The sequence below is a fragment of the Amblyomma mixtum genome, chromosome 3 (genome assembly GCF_055824585.1).
Source record: "Amblyomma mixtum isolate Tamu chromosome 3, ASM5582458v1, whole genome shotgun sequence".
Lineage (NCBI taxonomy): Eukaryota > Metazoa > Arthropoda > Arachnida > Ixodida > Ixodidae > Amblyomma > Amblyomma mixtum.
In genome coordinates, this window is record NC_143014.1 from 90,821,537 (window position 1) to 90,844,835 (window position 23,299).

General features: G+C 42.1%; 2 protein-coding genes across 7 annotated transcripts in view; one reads left to right on the plus strand and one right to left on the minus strand.

Annotated features, from left to right (window-relative positions):
* Positions 1-11,927, minus strand: part of grsm (probable aminopeptidase NPEPL1 granny smith protein) — a 37,261-nt gene extending 25,334 nt beyond the window's left edge. Inside the window, exons 1-4 of one of the 5 annotated variants that reach the window (XM_089580082.1) lie at positions 11,793-11,927; positions 10,853-11,003; positions 6,621-6,803; positions 1,426-1,686 (exon numbers count right to left, since the gene is read on the minus strand). In XM_089580082.1, the coding sequence (XP_089436208.1) occupies positions 1,426-1,686; positions 6,621-6,803; positions 10,853-11,002 (594 nt within the window). In that variant the 5' untranslated portion in view covers position 11,003; positions 11,793-11,927. Of the gene's footprint in view, positions 1-1,425; positions 1,687-6,620; positions 6,804-10,852; positions 11,004-11,386; positions 11,625-11,714 lie in introns of those variants that run through there. The other 4 variants (XM_089580084.1, XM_089580083.1, XM_089580081.1 and 1 more) reach the window with 4 other exon arrangements.
* Positions 11,928-12,127: 200 nt separating this feature from the next.
* The window catches only part of RecQ4 (RecQ4 helicase), a 61,271-nt gene continuing 50,099 nt past the window's right edge, over positions 12,128-23,299 (plus strand). For both annotated transcript variants that reach the window (XM_089580085.1, XM_089580086.1), the window contains exons 1-11: positions 12,128-12,294; positions 12,385-12,418; positions 13,604-13,659; positions 13,755-13,892; positions 13,958-14,964; positions 15,058-15,287; positions 17,079-17,213; positions 17,856-17,984; positions 19,289-19,381; positions 19,500-19,636; positions 22,131-22,382. In XM_089580085.1, the coding sequence (XP_089436211.1) occupies positions 12,202-12,294; positions 12,385-12,418; positions 13,604-13,659; positions 13,755-13,892; positions 13,958-14,964; positions 15,058-15,287; positions 17,079-17,213; positions 17,856-17,984; positions 19,289-19,381; positions 19,500-19,636; positions 22,131-22,382 (2,304 nt within the window). In that variant the 5' untranslated portion in view covers positions 12,128-12,201. The remainder of the gene's footprint in view (positions 12,295-12,384; positions 12,419-13,603; positions 13,660-13,754; positions 13,893-13,957; positions 14,965-15,057; positions 15,288-17,078; positions 17,214-17,855; positions 17,985-19,288; positions 19,382-19,499; positions 19,637-22,130; positions 22,383-23,299) is intronic.

Here is a 23,299-nt window from a genome sequence, read left to right on the forward strand (position 1 = left end):
ATTACAGTGACACTTCACAAGGTGAAATGCACTAGCTGGATGTGACACTAAATTTGCCTGTCTGACGCCTGTATACTATATCACTTCTCTGGTGACAGGCAGTAGTGCGCACACTGGTGAAAAGGCGAACAAAAACAAAAATGCTAAAGGGCAAGTGTGAAGCAATAAAAAAAATTACGCCTGTCAGTGCGGTACAAGGCTAACGCATGCAAAACCATGCAAGCAAACCACTGAACAGGGGATGCATGCTGGTCCTCCGTTTTAATTTAATTCGCGCTTCTCTCACACAGCGTTTGCCAATTTTACACATTTCTGTGCAAAACTGGAACACTTTAGGCAGTATATCACTCATCCATTACAAAGGACATGTGTTCTTTGGCAAAAAACCTACTGCCCACCTGGAAGTGAACCACCGCCAAGTGCATTTCCGCGAGCACCGCCGGATCCCAATCCACACAAGCGGGGCAACGGTGCCGCCACCTGTAGGTCGATCTCACAGCTTTCGCTTTGATGCACCAGTTTCTACACAACACAGCTGCAATGTGGGGAAGCCAGCCTAATGCACTCTGTTTTATTGCAGTTTTCATAACCACCATGAGGACCTCCCAAAAGGTGCTGAAACTTCGAAAAAGGTCCCCTAGTTTCTTTAGTAAAAACTGCCCGATTTGACATCCCTTCCCTGACTAAATATCACTGCTCTAGCGTGTGTTTCAGACAAAATTAATATTACAAATTTTGGCTACATCTAACTATTTACAATTTTCTACCCATTCACTACAACGAGGTAGGACTGTAATGACCAGAATGTGATTCACCATTACAGACGTTGTAAGATCTGTGTTTGGAAATACTGAATTATCCACATCTATATTCGGACTACAGCACTGTCCATTTTCTAATGCTAGTGTACACGGATCTCAATGAATGCCACACATTAAACTGAATACATGGCCTTTCCCGCAGTTAGCTATGGTGAGGCTTACAAGTTTTACGACATGCTTGAAGACATGCAAGTAGCACATACACCCTCATATCTTCCATTTCAAATCATCACTGAATAGAAAGCTTCCCTGCACACCATCATACAATGGTACACATAGCTCATATGTGGGTTGTTGTATTCTGTTGAGCACTGTACCATTTTCAATTCTGGCAAATACACTCAATATGAAAACTCTCACAGCTTTGCTGTGTGCATGGGCGTCCGGAAGGGGGGGGGTGGTTGCCCCCCCCCCCCCTGGAATTACGGATATTATCTATGCACTAGTTTCTTTTTGGTGCTAACCTACTGCCCCCCCCCCCCCCCCCCCCCCCCCTCCGGGAAAAAGTTCTGCGGACGCCCTTGGCTGTGTGCACAGTTCAATTATGCAGTGACCTAACTGGACTAAACTCCATTCAGCAGGCCTCATCAAGCGATACCCTTACCTTGATAAAAGCCTCGGTGTTCATGTCATGGCAGGGCGTATCGACAATCTTTGCTGTCAGCTGAATGGCTTCTGCAGCAGCAGTGAGGCAGCGCAGTTCTGGCTCTCCCAGATGGCGACCTCCACCTCCTCCGTCCACGAGCAGAAACTCCACCATAACACTGTGCGATCCTGGACTGCCACTCGACTTCCGGCTGAACACCGGAAATGCTCTAGCAACAGCACATGCACTGGCAAACACATCTTGCCATTCACATACCAGCTGTAAAGAAAGATTGGCATAAAATTCAATAGACTGACCACCATAAGTTAATATGATGTAGGACACAGAAACGTGCACAAGGGTGAGAAAACCGAGAGACTGACAGATATTGAATCACCGAGCAATCTCCCGCAAAGGTTTTTGTAGCACCAGAGATATTAGCAATTAAGAACAACCCTCTTCACCTTCTCACTAATCTCACAGAGCAGAGCAAGCCAGAAAAAAAAATAAAGATTACAGGCTGGAGCTGCACTCTGCCCATCAGCCAGCTCATCTGTTCACTTCTTTTTTGGCCATTCAGTGACACCCCAAGTGGATGACAGACTGGCACACCACTGGAAAACACAAGCATGGTGCATTGTCAGTGGACACCAAAGCGTATTTTAAATAAGGCAGAAAAATATGGCCATCTGAGCTCAACTAAAGATGACAGCCAAGAAGGGAAAGCAGTAAAAAGTAAAGAGTCAAGTTACAACATTTCTGCTCGCAGAAATGTTGTACCCTTAAAAAAAATCCTGATGAGAAGACATTCCTTCAGTGGTTCCATTAAAACACTTCTCCCTGGTTTGCACTGTAAAAGCAACTAGAAAATATTTCAGTTTAGTTGCTCAATGAATGTGCATATCTGTGCAATGCAGCTTTCAAAAAGCCCACGCCAGCACCAGCACATGAGGGGGCAGAAACAAAACCAAGGTGATGCACATGATGGCAATGGTAAAGAGAAATTTTGGCTTTAACTGGCTTATTCTCCTGGTCATGGTCAATAACTGGTCATGGGTCAGTTATTGAAACTGATTCCATTAATGCGAGGTAAACAAAGACCGAGTGAAATGTGATGCTGAATTCACTTTAATTTTCTTTTTCCCACTTATCATGAGAATTCATTCTTTCCACCACGTACAGGTTCCTCCAATATAAAAGGGAGCAACGAGTTCACAGAAAAAGAGAAATTTATTGGTTACTTCTCTACTGAAGCTGAAAATGACTCTTGGATATTATACGCCAAAAGGGAAACCAGTTAGAAAAAAGGGAACACTAAACTTATCACACATACTTATGAAGTAATCATTAATTCAATGCTCAAAATTTTGTTCCTTCTCATACTGGAGAGACCTGTACATCTTCATGCAGTTAGCAAGACCTCATGGACCTGCCACAAGCTACAGGCTAGTGGCAGATCCATGAGTTGCCATACGCTACGTGACACAAGTAGCACCACAGCAAGCATATGAGACATGGAAGGGATGACAAGCAGGACCAAGAACACTTCAATTACAAATGCACTGAACTTTACATATATGCACACCCTAGAATGAATATCTTCTCAAGCAAAATTATTAATGCTACCCAAAATCACAGTACAGTACTGAAAAACAAAACTCATTCTCCACAAAAAAAAAAAAAAAACGCACATCCTATAACACTGTGCACGAATGAGACTTAAGAAGGAACACTACATTCAGTAAAAATTGTTATTTCTTTATGTATTCACATGAAATTTTTTGAGCCTATTAGAAATATATTATTATGAATACTCTCACAAAATTTCCCAGTTATGTCTCCAGAAAGTTGCTTTCTAATAACTATTTTTCCTTTGTATCTTGTAAAAAGGCTGCAGAGTTAAGAAAATGTGGCACAAGGCTGGTTCAACATTTACTGCGTTCCTACTGTCGTGCTACAGGCCAAGACATTTTTGGAATTTTTTTTTTTTTAACAACGCCCAAATTTTTGTTTTTAACTTTTGTGATGCAGTGTCCACTGATAAATCTAGAGTAAGAAGATAATTTCATACTAGAGATTTAAAATTTACAAATCTGAAAAAAAAAAAAGGATGTAGCAGCAGTATGGCCCCAGGAATGCAACAAAACAAACAGGGTCAAAACAGATAAAATAGCCATGAAGAAATCTCCTTCACAAGACGAACATCTAGTCAGAAAACCAAAACAAAGAAAAACATCGAGCATTTCCTCGCAATGCACAGCCGCCGTCCATGAAACAAATTTTTTTAGACCATTTCCCGGTCGATTTCAGCAATAAAACTTCGGGACAGCATAAGAGTGGACACAACAATTATCAAAAAATTAATTTTTGGAACCATTTTTTGAGATTTCAAAGCCATGTCCCCTCTTAAAGAAACTAAACGCTGAATTTTTGAGCATCGAATATTTTCTATCAGTGCACGCGCCTAGTTTTATGTATCCCGATGCTGGAAACCATATCAGCAAACACAATGTCAATTGCGTGTCGGAAAATGTGGTCCACCAAAAACTATATAAATCTCAAATGCCAGACAATAATAATTAGACATATTTAGTATGCAGTAGAGCCTATTTCAGTTTCCACACCAAAGTTGTAATGGCACAGTGATGTACCATCAACATAAGTTTTAGTGGACCGTGGTTGCTGCTCCATCCAAGAAATACAATAGACTGTGGGGCCATCTAGCGACAAAACCTAAAAGCACATTGTCGGCGACATGAAAGGAGCATTGCTTTTCACCAAAGGGCACACTGGAGAGAGCGTAAACTATAATAAAACATGACGAATACTCTTAAAAAAAAATAAAAAAGACTGCATCTAAACCAAATCAGCGATATTTTGTCAAAATGTGGTCACATGTTGGGATACAGGGTTTCATCGCAAGATTTGTTTTGTGTGATTTTCAATTCCAAATTAAAATTATAAATCTTCCGATGCTGCAATGCTCAATGTCACAATATGAGGCACGACCTTTTCATTTCCACCAAACTCTCGACACATTTTGGTCAGTGGTCAGTCCCTTTAAGACTCTGTTTAAACACAAGACGGAAGAAATAGAATTAAGGAATCGTATATATACACATCTACGAGTACCTGCATAACCCAGAGAACTGCTTACACTAGCTCACTGGTACTGCAGTCTTCGTGAGTGATTTGCCAGTAAGGCACAACACAGTTGTCTAAGTGCAAGTCGGCTGCATGGACTTCCTTAATAATCCCCCACTCTCCTGTTTTTTTCTACATTTGATATTACTTATCATTACTGCCTATTACTCAGATGTTGGCTCTGTTTTTAGCTTTTACCCATTTTTTCCCAGACTTGGAGTTATGTGATTTACAGTGAAATACTACTTGAACAATGTCACTTGGTAAAACTTTCACTGGTCCAGTTAAACTTTAAAAAATCCCCCACCTAATTGCATCCAATAGAAATGAGCTTCATTTGAACAAAGTTCAGCACACTGCAACTTTTAGTTCAAGATTTGGGAACTTTAAAAAATCCCCCACCTAATTGCATCCAATAGAAATGAGCTTCATTTGAACAAAGTTCAGCACACTGCAACTTTTAGTTCAAGATTTGGGAAATTAGTAACATAACAATTCTGGGTCAGAGTGCATCATTTCAGCACATATGCAGCAATTTTCATTACCCAAAGCTTCAGAAGCTTCTATTCCAAACTGTGCAACTTGTGAAACTACACAGCTTGCATAACTTTTCAGTGTTATACTTTCACTTCAAAAAGTACGAAATACCATATCTGCTTTAGTTTGGTTTGGCCCCGTACTGGCATGCAGCTTGAGCAGTAGCAGAATAAATTGGTTAGTGCATTTGCCTCACTCTCAATCTCAAGAAGGAAGGAAGAACCTCTTATCAAAGACAATAGCATGTGAATTTCAGCAAGAGAGGCACTCATGTGTCCATGGAAGTCAGAAGCCTTTGCCAGCCAGCAGGCATTCATACCAGAAAAGGTGCGTAAAAACGGCAACAAACCTGCCCAGTTAAAACGCTGGCAATGGCGAATACAAACGTTCACTGGAAAATTACTGCATTTTTTTCAAGGTGCCAAGTACATGACACTTGCAAGAAGTTTTTAGTGTTGTGAAATAAAATCTTTAGGAGCCATTTCAATGGTTTGATATTTACTTCAGCTCATAAAAACAAATGGCTGCTTGCTCATTTCACGTCAGCAAACTCTCAATTGAGCGAAGGTCCCCATAAGGTACCCTGAAGTTCATTCAAGTGGTAGTTCACTGCACTTTTTCTTATTCATTTAAAACAACTCAAACTATATCCTGTAATTATGTACACAGTATTTCACTGTACTTATGTTTTCTGTTTCTTCTAGGCCACCTTTGCGCACAACTGCTCAACTAATTACAAGAGGTTCCACAATGACTCAGAGACCTCTTCTATACAAACTCTCCTCTCAATGTACTATCATTTATATCTAATAAAGAAGCTCAAGAAAAAACTTGAAACAATACAGAAAGATTACTATGGCTGATTACATACACCATAATTTCATGTGTAAAGGTGCGCAAGCAAGAAAGTAACCAGGTACTTCTTTGTGCAAGTATTAACACATCATGTTTTAACATACATTTGTAATAAGGGAGTAATTACTCATTGGCATCCACCTGAGCGCAGCCATACGGCTACAAAGGAAAGCTATACAGCTTTCTCAGAAACTTCGTAGTTAAAGAAAAATTCGTCCTGGTCCGGGGTTCGAACCTGGGACCACCGCTACACCAGAGCAGTCACTCTACCAATTGAGCTAACCGGGACGGCAAGCTTATGGGACGGCAAGCTTATGGGACGGCAAGCTTATGGGACGGCAAGTTATTGATCAATTCGCTCTCGTCCTACCATAAGCTTGCCGTCCCGGTTAGCTCAATTGGTAGAGCGACTGCTCCGGTGTAGCGGTGGTCCCAGGTTCGAACCCCGGACCAGGACGAATTTTTCTTTAACTACGAAGTTTCTGAGAAAGCTGTATAGCTTTCCTTTGTAGCCGTATGGCTGCGCTCAGGTGGATGCCAATGAGTAATTACTCCCTTATTACAAATCTACTCCACCTTGGGGGATTCCCCTAAAATATTTGATCAACATACATTTGCCATACATGCTTCAAGTTTTAACCTGAAGGCACATGGTAGCAACTATAAACAAGACTTACCACAATGTACTCATCCACTCCAGACGTAAGGCTCTTTACCAGTTTGGTAAGAGAATGAGCGTGTGAAGGCGTGTTGTGGCGTGAACACTTTGTTGGCAATGCAGCCACAATGGCCAAGTTCAAGTACAAGAAGCAGTTGTCAGTAGGTGACGGGTGCAGAGAGACCACAGCTGCCTTGAACATCTAAAACCAAAAAATGTGCAAGTGATATTCCACGCCAAGTGCTCCATGTGATAACAGATGCAATTTCAGCGAAATCAAAAGCAACCTTAACAGAATATAAACTGAAGACGAAGAGGTGACACAAATTCAATTCCTGAAGAGCAATTAAATGCGCCTAGCTTGATCACATTTAGGAAGACAGCTGCTTCAAATCAGTATCGCTTGCCCACAGCATTCTGTATGATTTTAAAATGCTTTCCTCAAGCTCAACCTGTGTGGCTCATTTCACAAGAAGAGCTTGAATTTCACAGGAAAAAAAATAATGATTAACTGAGGAGCTTTCAACTGCCCATAAATATTCCTGCCTGTAACAAATCTGCTAAACAGCCCTGTGCAATGGTGAATTGAATATTTTTGCATTCAAAACGTGCAAGCAGGACTTTCCACATAAAAAGACAGTCTAAATAATATGATGAAACACATTTCTGCAGCATTATAAAAGTTAACAATATTTACATTCTTTAGTGAAAAAATATAAACAGGATCGGGAAAGGCTAAAATTTTTAAGCACATAAAAATTAGTCACAGCAGCATGACATAGATGCAAAGACAGAACACACACAGACACTGAATGTTTGCTTCTGTTTGCAACCTTCACGTAGCTCCATAACAAAAAAAAGTTGGCAGTGGCTTAGCTCTGCTATGCCAGGATATACGTAGTGTAAGCGGCTAACTGCCAAGCGACAACCTCAGGGTCTGAGGAATTGAGGTTTTCCAGGCTTCTCCGCCGACTGGCAGCGGCTCGACTCTCTTTAACCTCCATGTAGAGCGCATGGCATCAACCGCATGTCCCGTGCATTATATACGCATGGTGCGCCCTCCTCGCGCATGCGCAGTAGCGCGCGGCGTGGCTGTCGTAAACGCTGCAGCAGACGCACGTGGCTTCGGCGCATCTGCCAAGACGTCACGCCTCTGGAATGCTTCGACCGACAGAACGCCGGAGAGAAGCGCGCGCGCCGGCGGCGAAGGCGACGCAGCTGCGCCTCTCGTGACGTCACGCTGCTGCCGCGCCTGCGCAGTATGGTCGGCGCAGAGGGATGCGAAGCTCCTTCCAACCCACGTAGTGTAGCTTACGCTACAAAATTGGCGAACCGTTGATTACAAAGAGCTGTTTGTATCTGTTTGTAAAGAGCTGTTTGTTTGTATGCGGATATTTGTAATGCTTCTGCCAGTACAAAGGCTATATATGTCATGTTGCAATGAATTTTTTCCAGGACTTACGGAATATTTAATTTAATGGCCTCAAATTTCATTCACACAGTGTATACAGATATGAAACTCAAAATGAGTTCAGTCATAACAGACAGCTCATGGCAGGCTGAGTGTGATTACCCCAGAGGCCCAGATCCCAAGCTGAGCGCAGCAGCAAGCTGCAAAGACATCAGCTCATTCTCATGCTTGTCCCCCCATAGATTCGTTTCTCAACAGCACAAGTGCACTTGCTCACTACAATTTGCAACAGTGCAACTTAATGCACTGCTTAATGCTGTTCCCATGCACGATTATAGGCTCGCTTCCAAGCTTCCTGCTCATTAGCTCCTACTCATTATCGTGACTGAACTGGGTTTTGATGCATTCCATGGCCAAAAAAAATTTACTGAAATTAGCTACTCCAAAAAATTATTCTGAACCCCTCAAAAAACACAATGGTTTCAAATTATGAAATCAAAACAATGAAAACAGGAGTAAGGTGTGCAACTTAGTAGCTACTAAACTTTTCTAATCTTTAAAAAATCAACAGTAAATGTCTGATATTTTACGGTGATGACTGCTGCCAAAGCTGCGTTCAGTATCACTGACTTCAGTTTCATTCTACGAGTTTCCTAAAGCAAACTGAATGTTGTGACAAAAAGATATCTATAGTTCTACTTCAAAACCCAACAAATATAGGGCATCCAGGCCAGTAGAAAAGATCCATTTCTTTTTCTCATGGATAGGCTTGGGCAACATGTGCAACCACAACCAGATAGCACTTTTGAGGCCCTCTTACCTGACAAATTACAAGCAACAAGAAAACAAACTTATGACTGAGTGCTGCTGTCTGTAAGGAAAATTCCAACCTACGTTCTGAACAAACCCAAGTTGGTCAAAGTTTTGAAACAACCCAGACAACACCAAAAGTCCTGAGGACACCCTCAAATAGTCCAAAACCCCCTTCCCAAACTGGATGATCTGAGTATATTTTGAGTGTAACATGATCAAACACCCTCCACAATGATATCCTCAGTTTATACACTTCTGGCTGCCGTGAGAACGAAAATTTTGCAAACATCCTACAAATGTCTAATTGCAAGACAATATTGTGGCACTAGACTGAAATTGTGACAGCTTGATCTCATGCATGTGGCTCGTTTAAAAGTGCAGATCTAATTAAAATAAATTTTGTACAATAGTGACATTAATAAAGAGAAACATTCTGACACAATAAATATTAAGTCAAAGATATATCACAAAATATATTTCCTCAGTAAGCATCTCTTGCGTATTTCATGTTTCTGATGTGGTCAAAACAGCCTGTGTGAAAAACAACCCATGGTCACCGAAAAAGGTGGTGAATCAGTTGCAAACAATCTTGCCAAGCACGACGTTCTGCAAAATTTGTTTTTGTCAGAATCCAGCACAAATGAAGCAAAAATAAAGCTGTCACACCATTCCCATTAATGCCGCCCACAATAAGCAAATAAGAAAAATTCTTTGCACCAAATCGTCACCTTCTCAGGCCCTCCAGGGGCATTTTTTAGGATATTCTGAGGATGCACTGAGCTCACATATTAGGGCTCAGTGAAGACTTTAGTATCAATAAAGGATGTCATCAGGATGAGATAACATCCTCAAAAGTACATCCTCTCAACATCCTGAGAATGTAGTGTTGTCTGGGGGTTCATCACCCAAGGTAATATGTTGGCTACAGTAAATGGAAATGATTTGAGGGCACATTTATAAGCACAAAAAGGCAATAAGGTAGTCATTAAGTAGAACTCCCAAGCTACTTCTGAACACAGTGCACAAAAATGAGTGCGATTCACTGATGGAAAACGAGAATAGCATAAGGAAAAGTGCGTATGCTAGCCACCAAAAGATAGTTCGCCTTCACCTACAATTATTACTCAACTAAACAATTACTCACGCTCTGAACCTCAACAGTGGCAACTGTCTCTGTACACTGCCTGTACGAACCCTCAGTTTAAACACATTAGTTCACTGTTAATTGCTGCAATCATTCAATTGTGAACAAAGATCCAATACAAGGCCGAGATATCAATTCTCTTCCTAGTGGTCGGAGTCCATTTTTCAAATTTGCCCATAAACAGACTTTTCGTACAACACTCAGCTTTGAAAATGGCACACTTCTGGCAAAGATACCATTTGCTGAATATGCTGATAAGTTCATGAGCTAAGAGGCCAGTCAGAAATACACAAAATTAAGGATAAAGAATGGCATGAAATATGTACTACTTCAACCTTCGAAAAAATTTTTTGCTTTCTTTGCTCGAAAGACTTCACTTCTATCCTTTTTTCACAAGATATATCATAGTCTTTCTTCCTTTGCTATGTGCCATATCACACCGGCCCGTCACATTTTTCCACGATTTGATCACGAAATGAAAGTAGAACCTATGTTTGCCCGAACCAATCTCTTTTTTCACTCGCCTCTCCTCCTCGCCATCCGTCAGTGGAATCAGCTCCCTCGCACCGTTGCATCTCTCAAAGATCACGACAAATTTGAGGTCTTTCTGACACGCTACCTCGAGTTGTAGTGTTGACCCTTCCATATTGTGTATGTGTTGTGAAAAACCGCACTAAGATGAACATGTATGTTTACAGTGGTTTATGTGTATTTCGTGATGGTGTACGCAGCTGCTACCTTTGTAGTCATTGCAGTTTTTATACTGTTTCATTTTTTTTCACTGTTATTTTCCCCCCCTATGTAATGCCCACACGGGCCCTTAGGGTATTTGAATAAATAAATTGAATAAATAAAAAGCAAATTGTCAACGGTGTGCACTTACCTCCTCGCCAACACGAGGCTCAAGCTTGCATTTGACATCCTCAAATGTGATTTTAGCAAGGTTTTTTGGTTGCCCAATGATTATAACAGGATGGTGGAGAGGATCACTTGGGGTAATATGTCCATTGAACTTGATGACGGTGCTGCACATACTGAAAATAGAGAACGGTGAGAAAAATATTACATTCAAGGAGGCAACATAGTCTACAGTTTCGTGCAGACAAACACATAAAACTTAATTCGTCAGCAGTATCATAGCAGATGCTATTACCGAGCTATCCGTAACCTGAAGACCCTACAGCACTACTCGGCAGACACGCAGCTACCGGCATCAAATATCGCGGTCTGGCTACACGATCCACGCACAGCCACGGTTTTCCACAGTACATGACGCACGAATCGTAGCAGCAACACTAGAGAAGTGACGTGAATTCTCCTAGCTGGATTTTTAAGGTACAATTACTAGTTAGTTCGACTGGCAGTTTCGAGGCAACACTCCACGGAGAAGAAAAAAAAGTGAAAATTAAAATATTACGCAAGGTTCCGAGGGCGGCATCCATTTCCCGAGGCTCTTTTCGACTTGTGTTCCATTTATCCCTCCGTCAAACAACTAAATGAGATGATAAAACGCAGGAACAAAAGAAATCGCTTCACGAGAGCTCGAGCACTGCTCGAGAGCTTCACGGGCAGACGACGAATGTGAATTCGCAACAAGCCACATTAACTGCCAGGTAGTTCGAACTCAGTAGACATAAATAGTTCGCGCATATCATTTGCTCTATAATCTGCCAGCTTTTTTTTTTATCCAGAAGTAAAAGTTGCACAAAAAAAGGGGGAAAAAATAGAAACAGGGATTGACGCACAGACGACGACGAAAAGGCACGCCCATTGGTGTTTTCAATTACAACATGCGAATACCTTCACTTGAACGGTGCACTCACTTTCCTCTCCTGAATACTATTACACTACAGGTCAGCGCTGACTTTGCATGCCCCAGTACGCGCCCGGTACAGCACCAGCAACACTCAGTACGTCCAAGAAAAACCCAGCCAAAACAAAAAAAAACAGCAGACTCAGGTTGCTCAGGTATCGCAAAAACGAAAGCACTCTTACTTCACAATTTTTAAATATCCAGATAGAAAAATAATTTATAATAATTTGTGCTTTGAAACATGTGATATGGTTATTTTTATAATATTGCACACTTCAAAGTTTTATAAGGCAGCTTAACTCAATATTACCGCTTGCACGCGGTCAAGCCCAGCCAAGGCGAAGTCTCGCTCAACTTGTAAAACCGCGCGAATGTTACAAAACATGAAATAGAGACGTAGGCCTTCTTTTCTCGAGGAGATGGATGTGAGTGAAAATCTTCAGCAGCTTAAATTTATAATCAAAGAGTGGGAGAAGTCGTTTACCGCGGAACACGGAAGGAAGCCGTCTGCTGTTAGTATTGCCTCTCATCTTCGTATTCATGTTTGCGACTGGTGTTTACCCGAGAGCTTACGGCCGCGCACATTTTTATTCTCCTTTCAGGTTGACATCAAGAACGCACCGAAGAATATTGCAGGTGCATATTTTCTATATTTGTAAGCTGTGCGACAAATAGCGAGAAGAAAACGCGTGAGCCAGCTTGCGCATATTGAACGATGCGTTTTGCCTTTGCCATTTGAACCGCTTCATGCATTGCGGTGTTTTCTCTGTGGGTGCCCGCAGTCACGGTACTAACATGTAAGAGTAATAATGAGACGTCTTCATGCTGACTAAACAATGATGCTTTTTTGTTGGAAGTGTTTTTCACAGTGTTCAGTATCCATATTTTCCACATACACACACGCAAAAAAAAAAACTTGCGCACGAAAGTTTATTCTTTATTCATTCATACATGTAGAGATATCAGAGGGGAGGCGAAAGCGACGGCCCCGCTCCTTTCTCTTATATCCGCCCTGAACGAGGAATTCTCCATTTCCAGTGAAAAACCACATTGGCACTTACATTTTTTGACAGACAAGAACAAATACATTGTGCAAGCATGGCCGCCCCACAAAACCATTTCCCACACGAGTTTATCATAAGTCCACCCTAGTCAACAACGGCAACTTGGCCTCAGGTGCACCATTTGTCAAAAGTTTAGAGCCCAGGGCGGTTTGCCTCTGGGCCACGCTGTGTGGCTTGTTATACATCTCCGGCATTCCAAATCTCTTGAAAAGGAGCTCTCATCCTCACCCTTCCAAAATTTAGGACTTCCACAGGTGCCACAAGGGCCCCACTACACGGTTTAAAAGCAAACCAGTAACGGCTCTAAACTTTTGACAATGGCTGTACATTCTTTGTCATATATAAAGAGTGCAACATGTGATTACCGTAGCTCACTTCAGACATTGTAGTTGGGCTCATTGAGTATCGCTTGTGTTTCAAGCGTCTGAAGAGCAGGGAGAACTGTCCTCAATCTTTAGAGCTTTGAAATGCTACACTAGACAAAGTACATGACTCCATGACTCAGCACTAACTTTGGTCACATGAGCCAGGGGCTCTGCAACACAGTGGAGTACTGAAAAATATTGCCTGCTAGAGTATTTGAAGCTGAGATGTACAAGAAGGCATGTGCTTCTCGTATGTTCTGGACTGTCTCTTGAAGTATGCATACTTCACTGCAGCAAAATAGATAATGCCATGTGCACATTACCTTTTTCCAATTATTGCAGACATTGCTTGTGTTGCTATGTGACGACTCGTGTTCATGCACCCATTTCAGAGGCCTACACTGGATATTGGAAGGTCAAGAAAAATGTGTCTAAACTGAAAGCATCGGTAAACCTCCATATTATTTCTGGCTAACTTCTGTTTTACCATACCTGAGAAGCACTAGAGGAGAAACAGTCTCTGTACTTTGGTTGCATTTCTAGGTGGCCTTGGACGATGGCGTATGGGACAGTTCACTGAATAAAAAAGGGCCTTCAGCTAATGAAAACAAAAAACTGCCAATTTCAAGTGTTTACAAGAGCAAGATTCGTGAGAAGCTGTTCGCATCATTTGAAGTGAAAGTAAGTCTTGCAGCATGCCTATGTATCTTTGGCATCAAGAAGTGTAAATGCTTTTCACATTTCAGAGCCAACCCAAAGAAGCCTTCAAGTTGTGTGGTTATCGATCTAAAAGTTTGCAAGATGAACCGGTATGCCCGCAAACAGAAGAGCACAGGGAACACTTTAGCTTTGTGGCAAATGAGCAACAAGCCAAGGAATGTACCTCAAGTGAACAGAACTTAACAGCAGCTGAAGACAGCATTCTTAAATCTCCTCACAAAATGGCATCAACTTCACGTACGCTGTACTACAATCAGAGTCTTGATGAGTCATGGTTGTCAAGGAACAGCATTGCTGATGATGATGAAGTATTTGTTAGTCCACCATCATCAGCATCTCACCTGACATTATCATGTCGACCAAGTGTGTACAGAGGCAGGTTCAGTGAAAAAGGCTATGTAAAAGCCAAGGTTAGCACAAAAAATTCCTCACTTAACTCGTCATTCTCAGAACTAATTGATGATGTATTTCTCAAGCCTACATCTCCTAAAACTCCTGCCATGCAACAGCCACAGACACCTGTTCCTTCCCCCAAGCTTTCAGAGTTCACTTGTGAGGAAAATTCTAGCTGTTCACATTTAGTGCTGCCAGAAGCAAAAACACGGAATGAAAACAGCATTAACCACTGCACACAGAAGCCTCAGCACAACTTTTCATATGCAAGTAAACAAGAAACTCGGGTAAGCAAGCTTGATGGGTGTGTGGACCAACCCTCACAGAATGTGTACGAGTTTGAAGAGAAGCCTGTTGGAGAACAGAATTCTTTGAAAGAAATTGCTAAAGAGCCCCGTGAAAAGCATAATAGAAAACGCCGAACAAGAGTGGACAGTACTAGTTCGCCTACACAAAGTGGAGACAAGCAGCGAAAAAAGACAGCAAAAAAACCAAAGGTCTCTAATGATTCTGCTTGTTGTGAGCCCAGAGAAATGAAGAAAAAGTGTACCAAGCCATCGGTGACAGCCCAAGATGCAGTGGTATTGGATGAACGTCCCGTTGAGCAGCTAAAGAAAGTTGGAAGACCTAACGTCAACAGGTGATGAAATCTTCATTGCATTGCAGAATTAGTATATTGTATATGCACTTGTGAATAGCTAACATGTGTAAGTAATAAATATTACATTTTCAGGCCTGCAAGAAGCAAAAGCCTTAATGAAAACTTTGTGCGAATTAACCTGAAAAGAAAGAAGTTTTCACGTGGTCATCATAAAGTGAATGTGCGGCAACTGAAATTCAAACAGTGGAAGAACAAACGGAACCAAACTTCCTGGGAAGGCACCACTTCTGCAAGTGACGCAGCAAAATGCTTTAAATGTGGCAATATTGGCCATTGGGCACGGTCCTGCCCTGGGAGCACAAGTAAGTGTCGGTCTAAACATCTGTTAAAAAGCTTTCAATGACAGAGCAGCATGCAGGCATGGTGAAAGGGACAAAGGCCGCTTCAAAAAAATTCAAGGGTGCACTTTGTTGACCTAAAGTGCGGTGAGGCGAAAGCCTTAAGCACAGTGTTGCTGCTTGTGTCACTGATGTGTGGTTAAGATGTTAAGCTTCGCCTCTAGAGTGGAACACGACAGAGTCTTGCAATGCTGCCAGGGAGTCCACAGAACGCCATCGCCTGTTCGGCTCTACGCCTTTCTCGACGGTAAATTGTTTTTTGAGGGAAGGAAATTGATTGATTGGTTGATTGATTGATTCAATTTTATTTCTCAACATTCATACAAGGCATGCTTGTGAAAACATCTGGATCCCTAGCTAAAAGCTAGTTGGGATCCATGCAATTCAGTTTCTCTCTCGCATATCTCGGTGGACACCTGAACCTCACCGTAAGGGAAGGGAGGAAGGTGGGAGTGAACGAAGACGCCGTATTAGCTAGACTTGCCTTTGTTCATTCCAAACCATCGAGCTGGCATGGCGGAGTGGTTAGCATGCTCGTCTCGCCCTCCGGAGACCCTGATTCGATTCCCCAACTCGGCCAATTTCCTACTCGGTTTTATTTATTTATGTGGTCTGACTAGAAAGGTTAATTAGGCTAATTGGTCTTTACCGTTGTTCTAATGCCGTCCATCGTGTCCTGTCGCTCACCTGTCAAGTGATGAAACTCTCTAGAATGCTCGACACAATGTTTATGAAAGGTCTAGAAACATCTAACTATTAATGATGGTTAATGATAGTTAAGCATGACTTGCATATTTCGTGACACTAGTTAATGTATGGTTAGTGATAGTTAATGTGACCTTAACTAGTACACTGATTAATTAGTGTTAGTTAAGGTACAGGCACAGTGCACAGTCCCACATGCCACTTCTTAACTACTACTAATTACCAATTAGTCATTGAGTTTTTTAATCATGAAATCTCTTTATATCATGTTCCGATGTCTTTTGATTGCACCCGATTAAGTATCGATTGGCTATTGATTGGCATATGCCTATATAAGGCATGCATCCAAAACGCGGACACATTTGCTAACACGTCTTGGTCCCGACAGTATGAGGCATTAAAGGCTTTCGCCATAATAACCTCCGGGTTTCCTTATCCTATGCTAGCTATGGCTTCTGTATTCTTGCTTATTACCTAACCTCACTCTCCGCAACCTCGGAGCATTTCTTTTTTCGTGTACACCTTGTTACTCTAATGAACTACTGCTTATATGTTCTACATAATACTTTTCTTGTCTGTGTCTTTCTCTTCCTCTTAATTTTAGCTAGAATGTCATCAGTTCTCATTCGCACAATAATGTATGCATGCTGCCCCCTTTCAGCTTTTTTTTTTTTTTTTCTCCAGCCACCGCGGTGGCCCAGTGGTTATGGTGCTCAGCTGCTGACCCGAAAGACGCGGGTTCGATCCCGGCTGCGGCGGCTAGAATTTCTTTGGAGGAGAAATTCTAGAGGCCCGTGTACTGTGCGATGTCAGTGCATGTTAAAGAACCCCAGGTGGTCGAAATTTTCGGAGCCCTCCACTACGGCGTCTCTCATAGCCTTAGTCGCTTTGGGACATTAAACCCCATAAACTAAACCAAACCAGCTTTTTCTCCATATGTTATGCCTAATCATTTTTGTTCCCATCACTTTTGAAATCCTTAATGTCATTTCAAACTTATTTGCTTTTTTGGGTATTAGTCAAAGTTTTTTTTTTCTTTCATTGTTTTAGGTCATCTTGAAGTCCCCTGTGAGCCTGAAGTGATCCATTTGCCCACATTAGATGAAGCTGCACAAATGGCACGTGGTATTAAAAGCCTCAACAGATCGGAGAGCTTAACAAAGGTCTTTTGTTCAGAAAACTCTTGTACGTACTTCTCTTGTATATTTTTTTTCTGACATCACTTTCATTCTGCATTTTATCTTAAAGGAGTATAGACACCAAATTTTCGCTTGTGTGTTTTCTTCTTTCAAATGATGTGTTAGACGTTGGTACTCTAGGATCACCTCGTGGTATTCACCTACGAGCGCTAAATAATTTATAATTGAATTTCTTCTTGATGCTGTCTTGGTTTCATCATTTTAACGTTGGCTGTCACTTGTAGTTGGTGTTTAGGTCACGTGAGGCATGGAAAAAATGGTAATAGAGCCGCTCATACACCATTTATTGTCATTCCTGCTCTTGAAACAGGCTGGCTTAAGTGTTGTAGGGAAATGAAACTGAATATCAGCAATTATGTTTTAGTTTAGTTTGCGCGGCTCACGTGACCTAAACATCAACTACACGTCACAGCCATCCTTCGGTTGATGAAACCGAAAGAAGCATCAAGAAGAAATTCAATTACAAATCATTTAACGGTTGTTGGCGAATACCATGTGATAAGTCGTATATATTAAAGGCTAACGCATTATTTAAAAGAATAAAACATGCAAGTAAAATTAGTGTCTATGGTCCTTTAAAAAATTTTGTGGGCTCCCAACATTTTGAACAATTTATTTTTTTTCACAGATGAACAGCAGGACAAAGTACCAGCTGTTGTGAATGAAAGTGAACTTAACCTTGCTGCACATATCAAGAACAGTGAAAGAAGAAGTGTTCAGCCTCTTCTAAAAGCAGACCATGGTGGTAAACTTCCAGGCAAGCCTTATGTTACTATGGGTAGCTCTTTATCTCTGAATGATTTTAGGCTGTCATGCAACAATAGCTTGTCGCGTTCCTTGCATTGGCATGTGTGAGTTGCCTAATACTGAGTCTTCTTTTATAGCAAGAGTTGTACATAGCACTTTCTGGGGTGTAAGCTGTGTTAGCATCATTGTATGTTGAAACTTCAAACCTAAAACCTAAAACTCCCCCATTCATCTGCTGGCCTGTTATAGTATTGATATACAAGTGGGCTGGGATGTGGGCACTGTCAAGAATGGGCCCTCTTTGTTCATGTGGTTTTGCGCATGACCCGTGTAGTCCTTGAAGCTGGTGCTTTCATGTGGTGGAATGTCATGGTACAACTGCGGATGTTACTTTTGAATGCTAGAAGAGGGGAAAAGTATGGAATTTTTTTTTCTGCATTGTTTCCTTGAAGGAGCCCAAACCACCCATTGAGCATGGCAGGTTAGCCCTTTGGGGCGTCGACTGCGTTGCCACAAATATCTTGGCCAAGTTACATGGTCCTACATTGCATGTAGCATTCACTAACTAAGCAGAGGGTGGAATCTTTTTTTTTTTTTTTTTTGCAGCTTTTCTGTCTGATTTATGCTGCCATAGAGCAGCTGTATATGCGGTTTCAGCACCCACACATTGTTACTTGGCCTCTTGCTCCGCACCTCGGTGTAGCGGTGAGAGCAAGGCTACTGTTAACAACAGCAACTAACCGCAGATATAGTACGGCATAGCTCCCACAGGCGCAAGTTGAGGGTAAACAGAGGAGGGAATTCGAGTCAAAGGTAACTGTGGAAGTTAGGTCTTATACCTTTAACTTCACTGCTCTTGTTGTACATACAAGAGGAACTTCCTTGAGATGACATGACTCATAAAGTTGCCTATTGTTTCCAGTACATTATGGTCATCAGCAGAAAGGTATTTCAGAGCCCCTAAAATTATTGTCAGCGTGATGCGTTACTATATTTGGAGCCAAGTTTCTCATTTGTACTTGTCACATTTTCCTTCACTTTTTACTTATTCAGCATATATTTGACCACACTTTGAAGACAGGCAGCGTAGCACAGAGTAGCATGGAGTTGAATGATGTTAAAGCCATGGCCTGGTGTCATTGGTTTGGTTGGACAATTTGTATCCAATGGCAGTAGACATATGTGAAGCTTTTGAACACACTTAGCTAATGAAGTCATGTACAGGGATGGGGGCAGACAGTAGAGGTCCTTATTTTCTGTCATCTAGATCAGAGGTCCTCACTGCAGAATGCTCTCGCTTGTTTTATATTTCAGATACGCCAAAATTCGTTTTTGAGACGCTGCACAAAATGGGTTTCTCGGACTTCCGGCCTGGTCAAGAAGCTACGATTGTGAGAATTTTGTCTGGTAAGCTCAGTAGTATTAAGGTGGAGCAAACAGAAAGTGGCTCCTTGACCGGTGTTATCAAATACTGCTATGCAAACCAGCAGCTTTGCACAATGTATTTTTCTCTTTGTAATTCAAGGTTTGTCGACATTGTTAGTCTCATCAACTGGTTCCGGAAAATCATTGTGCTACCAGCTGCCAGCATACCTCTATGCTCAGAAAATGAAATGCATCACATTGGTTGTGTCACCACTAATTTCACTAATGGAAGACCAGGTGAGTGCCTATCATTTGTTGTGTACAAGAGCATGAATTCCTTGCACTTTCCCTTGACTTTGCACGTCGCAGTCTAAACTTGTGAAGCTATTCGCTCAGTTTGTCAATAGTGCAGTAGGAGCTGAATTCTTGCTGCTGCCTCTTCCTTTCACTTTGTGTTCTTTTACTCTCCTTCCCACTTTAATTTTTTTTTCCTTCCTTCTGGCATGAGGCAGTTGCAATGGTGTTATTACCAGAAACCTAATTATAGGCTCTGCTCCTAAACTTTATCATCTCCATTTTCTTTAATGACCACACTACAGCATAAATGTAATCTGTGCTTTGAAGTTTGTCTCATGCATTTGAAAAAACAACGGTATATCAAGGGTAAACTTATGAAACGTTCAAGATCATGACTGGATTGTACTGTTTCTGATAAGCAACAAATGTTTAAGTACCTTTCAAAAGGTTATATTCATAATATATTTGTTATTGAGTGACTAACTCTTCATCAGGATGGACCAAAATTTTTTTTAGGCATCTACATTTTTCAGTTTTATGAATGCTCAAGAGGGAGAAAGTTTTATTTGAGAGAAAGGCAGAGAAGTTGGCCTGAAGGCCCAACATCTGGCCTGGTACTCTGCACTTGGGAAATAGGAGAAGAAAGAGGGTTATGATGGATGATGCTGTGGATATGGATGCTGTGTTTGAAATAAAGGAATAATTACTCATTGGCATCCAGCCAGTCTCAGCCATACAGCTAAAAAGGAAAGCTATACAGATTTCATGGAAACTTTGTAGTTGAAAAAAAAAATGCAGTGTGTTCTGTGGATTGATTAAACCCAGGACCATTGCCTGCCTGGGGCAGTTGCTCTACGAACTAAGCTGACCAGGATGGCTAGCAGATGACAGGGTGCCACTGAACTGGTCAGCAGCTCGAGTGGGAACAAAGTTGCTGTTAAAGCTGTACTATAGCTTTTCTTTGCAGCCATTTGACCGTGCTTGGTTGGATACAGTAGAGCCCTGCTTTTACATTCCCGGGTGCTGCGTTTTCCCGACTGCTACATTTTCTTGAGCCAGTCCTGCCCAGGCTCCCATAGAAACCCATTTAATCCAAATTCGGCTGTTATGTCCCAGCTGTGGTAGCTTTCCTGCATGCTACATTGTGAATGTCACTTCGCTATAGTGGCTCGCCCAGTGTCGTCATTTTGACATCCTATATTCAGCGAGTGTGGAACAGCGAAGGTCTAAAGTGAAACTCCTAACTCCATCAATGCTTGGCCATCATCGTGTTCAGTGGCTTCCAGCGTGTTGCACCCACGCCGATGCTGAGCCGCACTTGCAGGCAACGTGAATTTTGTTGCAGCTGTTGGTGCAGTTTCATAGCCGCTGCAGTGCAAGCACAATTGGTCTAATGTGCGAGAACGAAACTATGGTGTGGCAAATGGCACGCAGGCAGCACTGTACTAGAGCTGTATGAGATGCAATTGGGTGGTTTGGCTCTGAGGCATATTTCTGTTATCGACATTTTCTCTGTTGCCTGCTGCTGAAAACTGCCATTTCTAGGTTGTAATAGATGAGGATTGTGTAGGATTAAAGTGGCCTCCATGAAAATAGTGCAGAAGTGCACACGCATGCCCAGACTTCACTGTCTCAGTGTGCCCGTCCTCTTTGCTGCCGCCTCCTTTCCACAAGCAGCTGCTCATGTAGATGGAGAGCCATTGTAGCGTATTTAGGGCTTTTTGTTCTTCTTGAGAGCCTCAAAGCCTTGCAAGTTGCAAAGAAGCGTGTTCTCCTTACTAGATGTAAAACAAACAAAAAAAAGACTGGAGGCAACGATGTACATTTTTTTTTTTATTGCATGCTTCCCTGCTGCTACGTTTCCTGGCTGGTACATTTTTTTTTTTTCCCGCGGGCCCATGAAAAATGTAACAGCGGGCTTCTACTGTACTGAGTAATTGCTACCTTATTTCAAATTACTCTGTCTTGGGGGATTCCCCTGAACACTTTGGACTGCCATGCCTTACACTGTGGAAATGTCTGTGGTACAAGTGGGTGGCAGATGTACAGTGGTGAGTAAAAAAGATTCGCACGTGGCCAATCATCGTAGTGGTAGAATGGCGAAGCACAATGCTTCTGTTCATGAGAGCAACAATAACAAGAATGCCAGGCCATTTCCACTCTCAGTCTTAAAGGTGGTTCAGCAGGTAGTCATCGAATCCGAAAAATTCCTTTTTTTTTTTTTCCCGCCACTCGAGTTGTCAATCATACTGTCTTTTTTACTTGCCACTGTACCGACAAGTATATTTGCCAGGTTCTATAGGGCAGCCTTACACAGCGGTTCATTTTCCCAACCGAACAAGCAATCAAATGTACTGTCCACCTGATGCATTAATGGATTAACTGGTAGGTTTTCTGATCACTGAAGCATGCTGAAGTTTTGTAATTTATTTTTCTGTGTGCCAGAGCTGTGTTAGCTTTGTGAGCAAGTTACCAAGCTTGACTTTGCTTCTAGGTGGCAAGACTGGCACCATGTCTAAAGGCAGCATTCTTGCATAGTGCGATGCCACATGCCCAAAGGCAGCAAGTTTTGACACAGATTCAAGAAGGTCGGGTCCATTTCTTGCTTGTCTCCCCTGAGAGCCTTGTGGAAGGGAGTAGTATTATCCGTGAGCTTCCTCCAGTGGCTTTTGCCTGCATTGATGAGGCCCATTGCCTTTCCGAATGGTCGCACAACTTTCGGCCTTCATACCTGCAACTCTACAAGGTGAAGAAGCTTTTGTTGCCTACCTACTGCCTGATTGCATTTTGGCAAAAAAAACCTTACACTCCTTTTGCAATGCATGCCCTTCTGCTTGCTCCCATTATGCGTAATGCTAGAGTAGTATAGTAGTTGTGATAATAGTGTAAACAGGTATTCAGGGAGTCTTGAGTGCTTTGTGATCCTACATGGACAGTTGCATGTTGTTGGTAGCCAAATAGCATGAGCACTGTTTTTTTTTATTTCTATTTCGTATTCTGCCTAGCCTTTTTAATTAATTCCATAGATATTTAGAGCAGCCATATTCTAATTAGAAAGATGTAGCTTGCCTATAATGTGTCAAACGAGAATGTTTGTAGGAGACTACCTTTTGTGTAGTTAACTTTTTTATTATGTTGAAAGCGAGCACAGAAAATTCCTAGGTGCCAACATAGTTGCCCTCTTGCATGCTGCAACAGCACTGCTCTAAAATATACTACACGTGAATGAACCTCAATCGGGGCCTGTTCTGATAACCTTATGAAAATGACAAGTTGCCAGTGCTGGTAGCGGCCGCCACATGGACAAGACTGATTGGTCTCGTGTGCTTGTTGTGAGTAGGGGGGTTGCGCCCAGGTGATAAGGGGTGCACTATCTGAAGGAACAGATCGGAAGCTTCTTGCTAGGAGAAGACAGCTGCACTTAGTTCAAGAGAGGGTGCGTCACCACCCAGGGTAGCGAGGCGCTGCCGCAAACCATTACACGCTCATCGGGGGCGTTCGGAGTTGAAGTGAGCTCTCTGGTAGGCTACCAGTACAATAACTCTGAGTTCATTGGTCCAAGCACAGGGAATCTATATGAACTCGGATGGGGACCATTGGGTCAACAAGGGCTCACTGGTGGGCTACCAGTACTATTACACCAAGCCCAGCATTCGAGGCCAG